Source organism: Dendrobates tinctorius, unplaced genomic scaffold, assembly GCF_039654945.1.
Source record: "Dendrobates tinctorius isolate UK_male_01 unplaced genomic scaffold, ASM3965494v1 ptg000089l, whole genome shotgun sequence".
NCBI classification, from domain to species: Eukaryota; Metazoa; Chordata; class Amphibia; order Anura; family Dendrobatidae; genus Dendrobates; species Dendrobates tinctorius.
Window position 1 is genome coordinate 16,241,105 of NW_027361757.1, and position 11,959 is coordinate 16,253,063.

Sequence of the window (11,959 nt, forward strand, 5' to 3'; positions counted from 1 at the left end):
AGAAAGGAGTACCCAAGAGAGGCTACAGCTGTCTGTCATACAAGTAGAGTTGCTAGGAACATCTGACAGGAGGAACTTCGGAGTACCACGGTACTGGAGCTCTTCACACTAAAGGCGCAATAGAGGAGTCGTTCAGGAAAGGTACATGTTGGCGGAGTGTTGGAGAGGAGAAGCCTAACTTGCCCGGGAGGTTGATTGAGTCTCTGCCCCGGAGGACACGGCATGGAAGCGGGCACCAGTGGTTACCAAGAACTGTGAGTAAAGCGTTGAAACTGCAAGCCCTGGTGTCCTCCATTCCTTCTTGCGTCCGCCAGCACTGCTACATTCCCTGCGCCGGACACTACACAATCAAGGTATCCCCACATCTACACTGCCCTGGGACAATAGCCCTGCCTGTGGAGGGCTATACCACCATTGCTGCATACCACCATCTGTCCCAGAGGATCTGTCTGCAGCGTCGGCTTAACATCTCCCTTGCCGAACACCACAGGTGGCGTCACGAACAATTCAATTCCATTAACCACACACCACCATTGACATTGGGTGCCCAGGGCCACGGACCGGGTCACAGCTGCCGTGATACTTTCCCCCTGACACCGGCCCGGTACCGAGTACCCCACTGCCCTGGGACTGGAGGGCGACCCAGATGATTATTGGCTTACAGCCAATGAAAACCCAAAAGTCATTATCTCAGTAAATTAAAATACTTTACAACATCAGAGGGAAGCATGAAGTGCTCTAAAATTTCCTGGTAGACGGCTGTGCCGACTTTGGTCTTGATAAAACACAGTGGACCTACACCAGCAGATGACATGGCTCCCCAAACCATTACTGATTGTGGAAACTTCACACTAGACCTCAAGCAGCTTGGATTGTGGCCTCTCCACTCTTCCTCCAGACTCTGGGACCTTGATTTCCAAATGAAATGCAAAATTTACTTTCATCTGAAAACACCTTGAACCACTGAGCTACAGTCCAGTTCTTTTTCTCCTTGGCCCAGGTAAGACACTTCTGGTGTTGACTATTGGTCATGAGTGGCTTGACACAAGGAATGTGACACTTGTAGCCCATGTCCTGGATACGTCTGTGTGTGGTGGCTCTTGAAGCAATGACTCCAGCAGCAGTCCACTCCTTGTGAATCTCCCCAAATTTGTGAATGGCCTTTTCTTAACAATCCTTTCAAGTCTGCGGTTATCCCGGATGCTTGTGCACTTTTTTTACCACACTTTTTCCTTCCACTCAACCTTCCATTAATATGCTTGGATACAGCGCTCTGTGAACAGCCAGCTTCTTTAGCAATGACCTTTTGTAGTTTTCCCTCCTTGTGGAGCGTGTCAATGACTGACTTCTGGACATCTGTCAAGTCAGCAGTCTTCCCCATGATTGTGGAACCTACTGAAATGCTTAGGAAGCCTTTGCAGGTGTTTTTGCTAATTATTCTAATTTACTGAGATAATAACTTTTGGGTTTTCATTGGCTGCAAGCCATAATCATCAACATTAATAGAAATAAGCACTTGAAATAGATCACTCTGTTTGTAATGACTCTATAGAATATATGAGATTCAGTTTTTGTATTGAAGAACAGAAATAAATTAACTTTTTGATGATATTCTAATTTAGTAAGAAGCAATTGTATGTAACAACAGAATAAGAGGTGATCAAAAGATAGTATCTACCCCAGTACTATGCAAAAGTTTTAGGCAAGTGTGGGAAGATATGCTGCTAGTGTTAGTAGTTTATTTTCATCTGTTAACAAAATGCAAAGTGAATGAGCAAAAATCTAAATCAAATCCATATTTGGTCTGACCGCCCTTTGCTTTCATCAATTTACCTACACAGAATTTGAAGGAATTCAGTAGGGAGGTTGTTCCATATATCTTGGAGAACTAACCGCAGATCTTCTGTGGATGTCGCTTGTGCAAATCCTTCTATTTCTTTATGTTGTCTCAGGCAGACACAATGCTGAGATGAGGACTCTGTGGGAGCCGCCACATCATCATTTGCAGGACTCCTTTATGCTGAAAATAGTTCTTAATCATACAGTCAATGTCATTAAGAACCATCTTCAGTGTAAAATGCTGTGGGATCGTAGCCGGATGGTGAGACTCATTTTGGACATTTCAGGGTTTTTTAATACTAGAGTTTTCAAGCAGAAACAGTTTCAGGAACATTTTCTTTCCCTTTTTGGGGGAGGCTTAGAAGAGTTTTTCTTTTTGAAATCTTTCCTGAAGCTATTTTGATGAATTTTAGAAAATTTTTTTGTTCCCCTGAAAAGATTTTTCCAGCCTTCTGATTAGACAGTGACTGGTTTGGAAAGGTTTTCATTACGATCCACTGCAAAGAAATGACATGCACTTTCTGTTTTCCCCCACAAGTCTATCAAAACCTCTTTAGGGGAAAAAAAGGCTCCAAAAATTCATTATATGAACAGCAAAGTGGATTTTCTATAGAAATAAATTGGAAGAATCTTACAAGAGTTTTTGAAGCAGTTTTTGAGTAGGATTTTGGGAAGTAAACACTCCAAAAGCTTCTGAAGAAAACTGAATATTGCCATAGAGTGGCTTCTGAAACAGTTTGTTTTCGGGGAAAATCATCAAACTCAACAGTCAGTGATTACACAGTAAATTATCAGTTTTGCACTCCCCCCTCATCCCCAATTCATAGAGAAAACAGGAACGCTTGACTGAATATACCTGTGTATAGAGGAGTCGGGAGATTTAATGGAGACTCGTTTCACACGGTCATCCGACGATAATCTAATGCTAGGCTCACACATATCCAGTGGTCTGCACTGAGCACGGCATCTGGGTGTCTGTCGGATCCCCGAGAAACAGAATTCCAATGTGGTCATTCTCTATTATGAGGCCGGATATTAGGTGTCACTTTATATTCGGACTTTGTCTGGTGTCTGTCAGGGTAGTCCTCCTCTCTCAGATGTGAACACAAGCTTAGTCTTCCATGCTTTCGTGCACATCTGTAGACGAACACTGCCAGGATGGAAGTCAAAGAAACAAAACAGGGCGCATCCACTGTGTGAAACCTTTAAAATACAATTGTAATGGTGAGGCAAGGAGAGGCTCACCTGATAGGGTTGTGAAACTTCGGTCACAACACCTACAAACGCATGAAACAGCTGCTGCAGTCTGCACTGGGTCCAAGGACTTGTAAGTGAAGATGGCTTTAAGGTGCAATGATACACTGCGCTGCTGTAGGTATAATTCAAGGAAATTTATATACAATCCAAAGTGGAAAAAAAAAAATGGGGGGGGGCAGGACAAGTAACTGCCACATCAGCAAAGCAATGGTATCAAACACACTAAAATAATTGTATTTTAGTAGAATATATTAAAACCGCATATAATAAGAATACATACTCAAGAACAATAAAAAAGAAAATATATTATAAACTTATAAACACTTGTATCATGCCCTGCTAAAGTGAGGCACCAATAAAGTTCCTTGAATTATACCTACAGCAGCGCAGTGTATCATTGCACCTTAAAGCCATCTTCACTTACAAGGATGGAAGTCAGAAAGAGTCCAAAGTGACTCATAATAATTGACCTCATAATAGTGAATGGATCGGTCATGGGACTCAGGGTTTCCAATGAAACCCCCATGCAGTGCTCAGCATGCAGCTCTGGATATGTGTGAACTTTGTCTAACATGTATGGCCAAGCTTTGCACTTGCTTATGAACTGTGCTTGAGAAGTACAATGCAGACACATCAAGCAAGGGCAAGGCGGTTAATTATTCACAGATTACAGCTATTTACCTGTCAATTAGAGCTGAACGATGTTTGCCATCGATTATAAACTTGTATAGACATAAGGCTTAGTGTATAATGGTTTATGTACCTAGCATACAAGCCCAGTATATACCGTATGTTCTATTCTAAATAATGCTACAGCTAAGTTCTCCATACAATTCAAAGTTCTATTTCTATATTTCTAATAGATCCATCATACAATTAAAGGGATTATCCAGGACTATTTTCTTGTTTCTTATGGGGCTAAGATCTAGCAGGCAGGTAGCTGCTAACTACCTTGAAAACCGAAAGACAAAAGTAGACCCCTAAAAATTAACTCTTAATAAAATGTTAAAAGCATGACCCACAGCAAACATTAACAGACAAATGTCAATGTATAATAGAAACACGGCATGAGGGTATATATCAAAATGTGTCAATATATATTCGATAGGGTATATAAACAATTAATAATACCCTGGTACTCCCTGGCAGTGAGCTTGCCTAACTGTGGAGGTTGGCACCCTAATGTTTAATGGTATGGTGCACCTGCTGAACGCTGGTTCCCCTGAATGCCCTAATAAGCCCTCTAACAATACTTCAATAGACTTGGGTAAAGAGAAGAGGTATGTCAACATTAGTAGTCATCAAGAAGGCTAGCAAAGCCCTAACATACTCACCCTGTCTCTTACCCTACCTTGCTGCGGACGTTGGCACCCTAATGTTAAAACAGTATGGCACCCCTGCTTGACGACAGTAACCCTGAATGCCCTAATGTTAATCCTAACTATGATTAACCGTTAATTGGACGTGTATAGCAAGTGTCAATCAAAAAGTGATCATAAAGATGACTATAAAGAAAGCTCCTCCAAATGGACAGAGAGCTGAGCTAACTAAAGGTATGTATAGTACCAATCAAATATTATATTCAGAACACTTCTCCAGAAGGAAAAAGATCTACAACAATCACATAAATATGGATTTCATATTACTCTGCCTGACAAGTTCAAACATCACAAACATATATACAAAAAAAAAGTCTAGGCAGTAACAATGATCAAAATAAAGGAGATTGACACCTTCGCAATCCCCCAATATGGACCTCATATATAATCTGTACAAAATATATACCGTCATAAGAAAATTTAGCTGGTGATTCAGCTGCTCCACATTAATAGGGCACCTCTTCTTCTTCTGGGCTGCTCTGTTGATGGGCTTGACTGCTGACATCATGCTGATTGACAGCTAGTTCCCCGCAGTTACACATCGGGGAGCCGGCTGTCAATCAGCACGACATCAGTAGAGACATGTCATCAACACAGCAGAGCGATAGAAGAAGCTTCTCTGTCAACGTGACATCACTGGAAGCCGCAGAATTGCTACCAGGAACAGTCCATGACCGCTCTCAGAGCCCGCAGATATCAGTGCCAGGCACAACAGGCAGGTGGTTCACCAATACCTACCTGTAAGTTCTTAGCGCCATAAGAAAAAGAATTCAGTATCTTTAATCATAATCTATGGAAAAGATTCTGGAACTGCTGCAGACTAAGATCAGGTGCAGATCAGCATATGAAGAATTGTCCCATTTTCATCCGGAAAAAAATATAGAGAGAATTTCCTTCCATATTGAATCTGCACGTTATCCGTGTGTTATTCATGTGCCTGTTTTTTACATCTGTGTGTCATCCATGCGGCATCCGTTTTCATAAGTCAGCGGTAAAATTTACAAGACCAAATAGTTTCCTATACTACCAATTGCAATGTATCCATAAACAACGATTGCAATTATGACCCATATGAGCATTCTGTCCTTGTGCAAAAAACCCGACATCTGAACAGACCTATTCAATAACGCTGGTCAGTGTGCTGACGTCTGAACAAGTCCTAAAGGCTGTATTTTCAGTCTGTGTACTGTTCCTGTGCCCAACTGACAATTTGCAGACATGACTGCCATGTTTTAGTACGTCCGCCTAAACATCCGCATGACACATTCTGTGAACAGTGGATGAATCAGGAAATCCCTGCATGGATAGCGGCTGTGGATCAGCGGCGAGACATGCAGATCCGGGGACTCGAACATATTTTTTGAGCACACTGAAGACACTCTGCTAGCACATGAGTAGGCTCGGATAATTCCTTATCTGAGGACTTTCTCTCATCACTAGTGGTCACCTATTCATTTCACTAATCTTCATGTAAAATCACATTTCCACTGCCAGACCTGTGGCGATCAGCTGGTCAGCAGTAGCTCCTTCACAGAACAGATTGCCCCGATGCCATTCTACTGTCAGCACTATCTGGCTTCCATCATTACTTGTCGAAGTAATTACCACCTGTTTTTGTGATGTCATATTGATGAGTGATGGTTGGCCACATCATGTATCACCATCATATCACAGAAGAGTAAAACCGACAGCAGTGGGGAAGAAATGAAGCAGAAAAGGAAAGAACATGCAAAGTTCATGGCTTTCGGAATTTTCGTAGTTGAAAGTACAAGGATAAGACACAGCCACAAAAAGCAACGGCAAAACAGCCAGTGAAGGCGCTTCAGGAAATAGACCACCGGCTTGTGCCTGAAGCGAATTCGCAACAAAACATCGGCACCTCCCTCATAATTAAGCCGTTATGCGCACATACCCTTAACACTCATTCAGACGGCCATTGCTCTTGTCACACTTAAAAATAAACAACCAAAGAACAACAGACTGATTTTCATTACTGCGCTGGATCAGATAGTCAACAGATCTTGCATGGTTACATACAGTGGGTACGGAAAGTATTCAGACCCCTTTACATTTTTCACTCTTTGTTTCATTGCAGCCATTTGGTAAATTCAAAAAAGTTCAGTTTTTTCTCATTAACGTGCACTCTGCACCCCATCTTGACTGAAAAAAAACAGAAATGTAGAAATTTTTGCTAATTTATTAAGAAAAATTGGTCATAAGTATTTACACCATTGCTCAGACACTCATATTTAAGTCACATGCTGTCCATTTCCTTGTGATCCTCCTTGAGATGGTTCTACGCCTTCATTGGAGTCCAGCTGTGTTTAATTAAACTGATAGGACTTGATTTAGAAAGGCACACACCTGTCTATATAAGACCCCACAGCTCACAGTGCATGTCAGACCAAATGAAAATCATGAGGTCAAAGGAACTGGCCAAGGAGCTCAGAGACAGAATTGTGGCACAGATCTGGCCAAGGATACAAAAGAATTTCTCCAGTACTCAAGGTTCCTAAGAGCACAGTGGCCTCCATAATCCCTAAATGGAAGAAGTTTGGGACCACCAGAAGTCTTCCTAGACCTGGAAGTACAGCCAAACTGAGCAATCGTGGGAGAAGAGCCTTGGTGAGAGAGGTAGAGAAGAAACCCAAGATCACTGTGGCTGAGCTCCACAGATGCAGTAGGGAGATGGGAGAAAGTTCCACAAAGTCAACTATCACTGCAGCCCTCCACCAGTCGGGCCTTTATGGCAGAGTGGCCCGACGGAAGCCTCTCCTCAGTGCAAGACATATGAAAGCCTGCACAGAGTTTGCTAAAAAAACACATGAAGGACTCCCAGACTATGAGAAATAAGATTCTCTGGTCTGATGAGGCGAAGATAGACCTTTTTGGTGATAATTCTAAGCGGTATGTGTGGAGAAAACCAGGCACTGCTCATCACCTGCCCATTACAATCCCAACAGTGAAACATGGTGGTGGCAGCATCATGCTATGGGAATGTTTTTCAGCTGCAGAGACAGGACGACTGGTTGCAATTGAAGGAAACATGAATGCAGCCAAGTACAGAGATATCCTGGATGAAACCTCTTCCAGAGTGCTCTGGACCTCAGCGTGGCTTCAGAACAACTCTGTGACCATTCTTGACTGGCCCAGCCAGAGCTCTGACCTAAAACCAATTGAGCATCTCTGAAGAGACCTGAAAATGGCTGTCCACCAGCGTTCACCATCCAACCTGACGGAACTGGAGAGGATCTGCAAGGAAGAATGGCAGAGGATCCCCAAATCCAGGTGTGAAAAGCTTGTTGCATCATTCCCAAGAAGACTCATGGCTGTACTAGCTCAAAAGGGTGCTTCTACTCAATACCGAGGAAAGGGTCTGAGTACTTATGACCATGTGATATTCAGTTTTTCTTTTTTAATAAATTTGCAAAAATTTCTACATTTCTTTTTTTTTTCCGTCAAGATGGGGCGCAGAGTGCACATTAATGAGAAAAAAAAGAACTTTTTTGAATTTACCAAATGGCTGCAATGAAACAAAGAGCGAAAAAGCCCAACTTGTAATAATCTAGCTGCCGTCTTTGAACTGACTCAAACTTTTAAATATCTTTTTCAAAATGTGGAGCCCAAAACTGGATCCCATATTATAGATGTGGTCTCACCAGTGATTTTCTCTGTCTTTTTATACACCCTAAAATCTTATTTGCTTTTGCAGCTTCTGCCTGACATTGAGTGCTGCTGCTCAGCTTACTTGTAACCGGAATACCCGAGTCCTTCTGTTCTGTGGTCCGGAGTGCACTCCCATCTAATGTATATGCAGCAATAGGATTACTCCGTCCTAGGTGAATTACTCCACATTTTTTGCATTAAATTCCATTTTCCAAGTGTTTGCCCAAAAAAAAAAAAATAGATAAATGATGAGAGGTTTCCCCAAGCTTCTCCTTGCAGTCAATGAAAAACTTGCACTAGGATGCAACTATAAGATGTCGTCAGTGTGCTGTCAGGCTTTTTCATGGACCCATAGATTTGAATTGGCGAATTCGTGTTGGATCGAAACCAAACATGCCCACCCCTTCTTGTGGACCCTGTGTGCAGAAACAAATGGAAAAAACCCACAGACATGTGATCAGAGCTAGATCTACAGAGCTGCTGGTAGCCCTTTGCTGTAATTTAGATGCAGCCATGCCCCCCCCCCCCCCAATTTTCCATAGCAGACAACCCCTTTAAGGCCGGGGTCACACTTGCGAGTGCAGCGCGAGTCTCTCGCATCAATACCCGGCATCATTCATCTGCATAGAAATACATGCAGCCGCACGCTCCGGTGCAAAATGCCGGCGTCAGTGCCGGGTACTGGTGCGCGAGACTTGCATCGCACTCGCAAGTGTGACCCCGGCCTAAGGGTCTGAGTCGTTTTTTTTGTCCACTGGATATTCTCTTCCACTTCTCATTCAGACGGAATGAGAAGTGGAAGAGAATGTTGTATACGAGTTCTATTCGGGTTTTTCATGGATAGCGCTCTTACTTATGAAATCGGACAGCACTTGTATGCCATCGGAGTGCAGTCACTTTTTCATGGATTGATAGATAGGACATAGTGGAGAAACACTTTTTTCTCTTAAACTTGTACCAAAATGGCTGATGAAACTAGGACCGTTATTCTCGCACGTGAAAAAAATGGATATCTGAATGAGCCCCTCTATTTTTTGCTTTCCAAAGCTCCTGCTTAGTCGGTAAATTTGCCTAGATGTAAGGTAGCACAGGGTTTAGAGTTTATGCACACGGCCAGTCCGAGGGCGGTCTGAGAAATCATCCCTGGACCGAGTCAGATCCGATATTTGGATCGCACTCGGCCATGCAAGTCAATGAGTCCGTGGAAACCATTGGACTGCGCTTGGAGGACATCAAAGTGCAGTCGGATTTCTACAAACTGACAGAATGGAGAAGATGGAGAACTTTTTTTTCTCCAACTTCTCCTCATCCAAGAGAATTGGATCACACTCAGATCAAACAAGAGAATAGACGGTCATCTGCACCTAGCCTTACACTGATTTATCAGCCAAATTTTCCATTCAGGGCCGTAAGCAATCTGGGTGGGTGACCCCTGAAAGGGGAGTATAGTGGCCCATTATTACTCACCACTCAAGTTTCACTGAAATCTAGAAAGAAGAAAGGGTTAATAAAATATAATAGGCATAAGAGGACGGATGGGAATATAACTTTGAAGCAAAATAAATAAATAATACCGTACATTGCCCCAAATATTGAGCGCCTGGATAATTAGTTGATTTTATTCAATCCAAACTTCGACACCGAATTTCTACAATAAGTGAACAGATTGGTCAGAGAGTCACTATAATCCCAAAATCTGACGGCGCTGGACTAACAGCAGATGCCGGGGCGCAGAACGACGCGAGCGCTGCGCTCAGCTACCTGCACGTGAATGGCGCCTGCTGAGCAGGTGATTGACGGTCACACGATGCCACCGAGGACAGCAGACACCAGGAACTAGTGGGGTGCGGTGACATTAGGGAGAACTTTGCCATTTTTTGGACATATTGGATGCATCAATATAATCAGTGATGATATTCACTGTAAGATCCCAGGAATCATTGTGCGCAAAGAGGAAGGTTTCCATAAGTGACACCTAGCGCGGATCAGATCCCAGGGCCACTAGTGATGAGCGGAAAGTCGGCACCTACCAGCCTTGCACGGGTCCCGGTACTCCGGCTCCTCTGGGCTCTCTTCCAGTAAGTATTCCAAGCCGAGCTGGTAATCCTGCCCCATGGCCAGGCGGACGCCCCACAGCAGGGTCAGGGCTACAGATGTCAGGGTGCACCGCCGCCTCACACGGGCTCCGCGGCCACTCATTGCTGGACACACGCGACAAGTTTGGAGGGAGGACACAGGACTGGCGTGTGGTGGGAGTGAGGCTGCAGGTGGGCTGCTATGTGGCTGCAGTACAGCGCCGAGCGGCAGATGCTACTTGTGGGGGGACCGTGGCTGCAGGCGGCGTATAAGGGGTGCAGGGGGCAGTGCGGCCGGGGGCGGGCTCTGGGCTCACTAGTCCCCGGCCGGGGTGTTCCTCATGACTGCCTCGTCCAATCAGCCGCTCGCTGCACTCGGCTCATTATAAAGCAGCAGCGCTCACCCGGGGCCGCCCTCAACCGTCCCCGCAGCGCGCCGGCCACTGTGTGGTGGCGACTGGCGAGTACGGTGCAGAGCCGTGTGTGCGACTCTACAGAGCCGTGTATATTACCGAGTCCGCTGCAGAGCCGTGTGTGCGACTGTACAGAGCCGTGTATAGTACCGAGTCCAGTACAGAGCCGTGTATAGTACCGAGTCCGGTGCAGAACCGTGTATAGTGCCGAGTCCGGTGCAGAGCCGTGTATAGTACCGAGTCCGGTGCAGAACCGTGTGATACTGTACAGAGCCGTGTATAGTACCGAGTCCAGTACAGAGCCGTGTATAGTACCGAGTCCGGTGCAGAACCGTGTATAGTGCCGAGTCCGGTACAGAACCGTGTATAGTACCGAGTCCAGTGCAGAACCGTGTGATACTGTACAGAGCCGTGTATAGTACCGAGTCCAGTGCAGAACCGTGTATAGTGCCGAGTCCGGTGCAGAGCCGTGTATAGTACCGAGTCCGGTGCAGAACCGTGTGATACTGTACAGAGCCGTGTATAGTACCGAGTCCAGTACAGAGCCGTGTATAGTACCGAGTCCGGTGCAGAACCGTGTATAGTGCCGAGTCCGGTACAGAACCGTGTATAGTACCGAGTCCAGTGCAGAACCGTGTGATACTGTACAGAGCCGTGTATAGTACCGAGTCCAGTGCAGAACCGTGTGTGATACTGTACAGAGCCGTGTATATTACCGAGTCCGGTGCAGAACCGTGTATAGTGCCGAGTCCGGTGCAGAGCCGTGTGTGCGACTCTACAGAGCCGTGTATATTACCGAGTCCGGTGCTGAACCGTGTGTGCGACTGTACAGAGCCGTGTATAGTGCCGAGTCCGGTGCAGAGCCGTGTGTGCGACTCTACAGAGCCGTGTATATTACCAAGTCCGGTGCAGAACCGTGTATAGTGCCGAGTCCGGTGCAGAGCCGTGTGTGCGACTGTACAGAGCCGTGTATAGTACCGAGTCCAGTGCAGAACCGTGTGTGCGACTGTACAGAGCCGTGTATAGTACCGAGTCCGGTGCAGAACCGTGTATAGTACCGAGTCCGGTGCAGAACCGTGTGATACTGTACAGAGCCGTGTATAGTACCGAGTCCAGTGCAGAACCGTGTGTGATACTGTACAGAGCCGTGTATATTACCGAGTCCGGTGCAGAACCGTGTATAGTGCCGAGTCCGGTGCAGAGCCGTGTGTGCGACTCTACAGAGCCGTGTATATTACCGAGTCCGGTGCTGAACCGTGTGTGCGACTGTACAGAGCCGTGTATAGTGCCGAGTCCGGTGCAGAGCCGTGTGTGCGACTCTACAGAGCCG

General features: G+C 45.3%; 1 protein-coding gene across 1 annotated transcript in view; it reads right to left on the minus strand.

The window, feature by feature from the left end:
* TLL2 (tolloid like 2) overlaps window positions 1-10,497 on the minus strand; it is a 337,545-nt gene extending 327,048 nt beyond the window's left edge. The window contains exon 1 of the mRNA XM_073585855.1: window positions 10,172-10,497. Coding sequence (XP_073441956.1) covers window positions 10,172-10,340 — 169 coding nt within the window. The 5' untranslated portion in view covers window positions 10,341-10,497. The remainder of the gene's footprint in view (window positions 1-10,171) is intronic.
* Window positions 10,498-11,959: the final 1,462 nt, after the last annotated feature.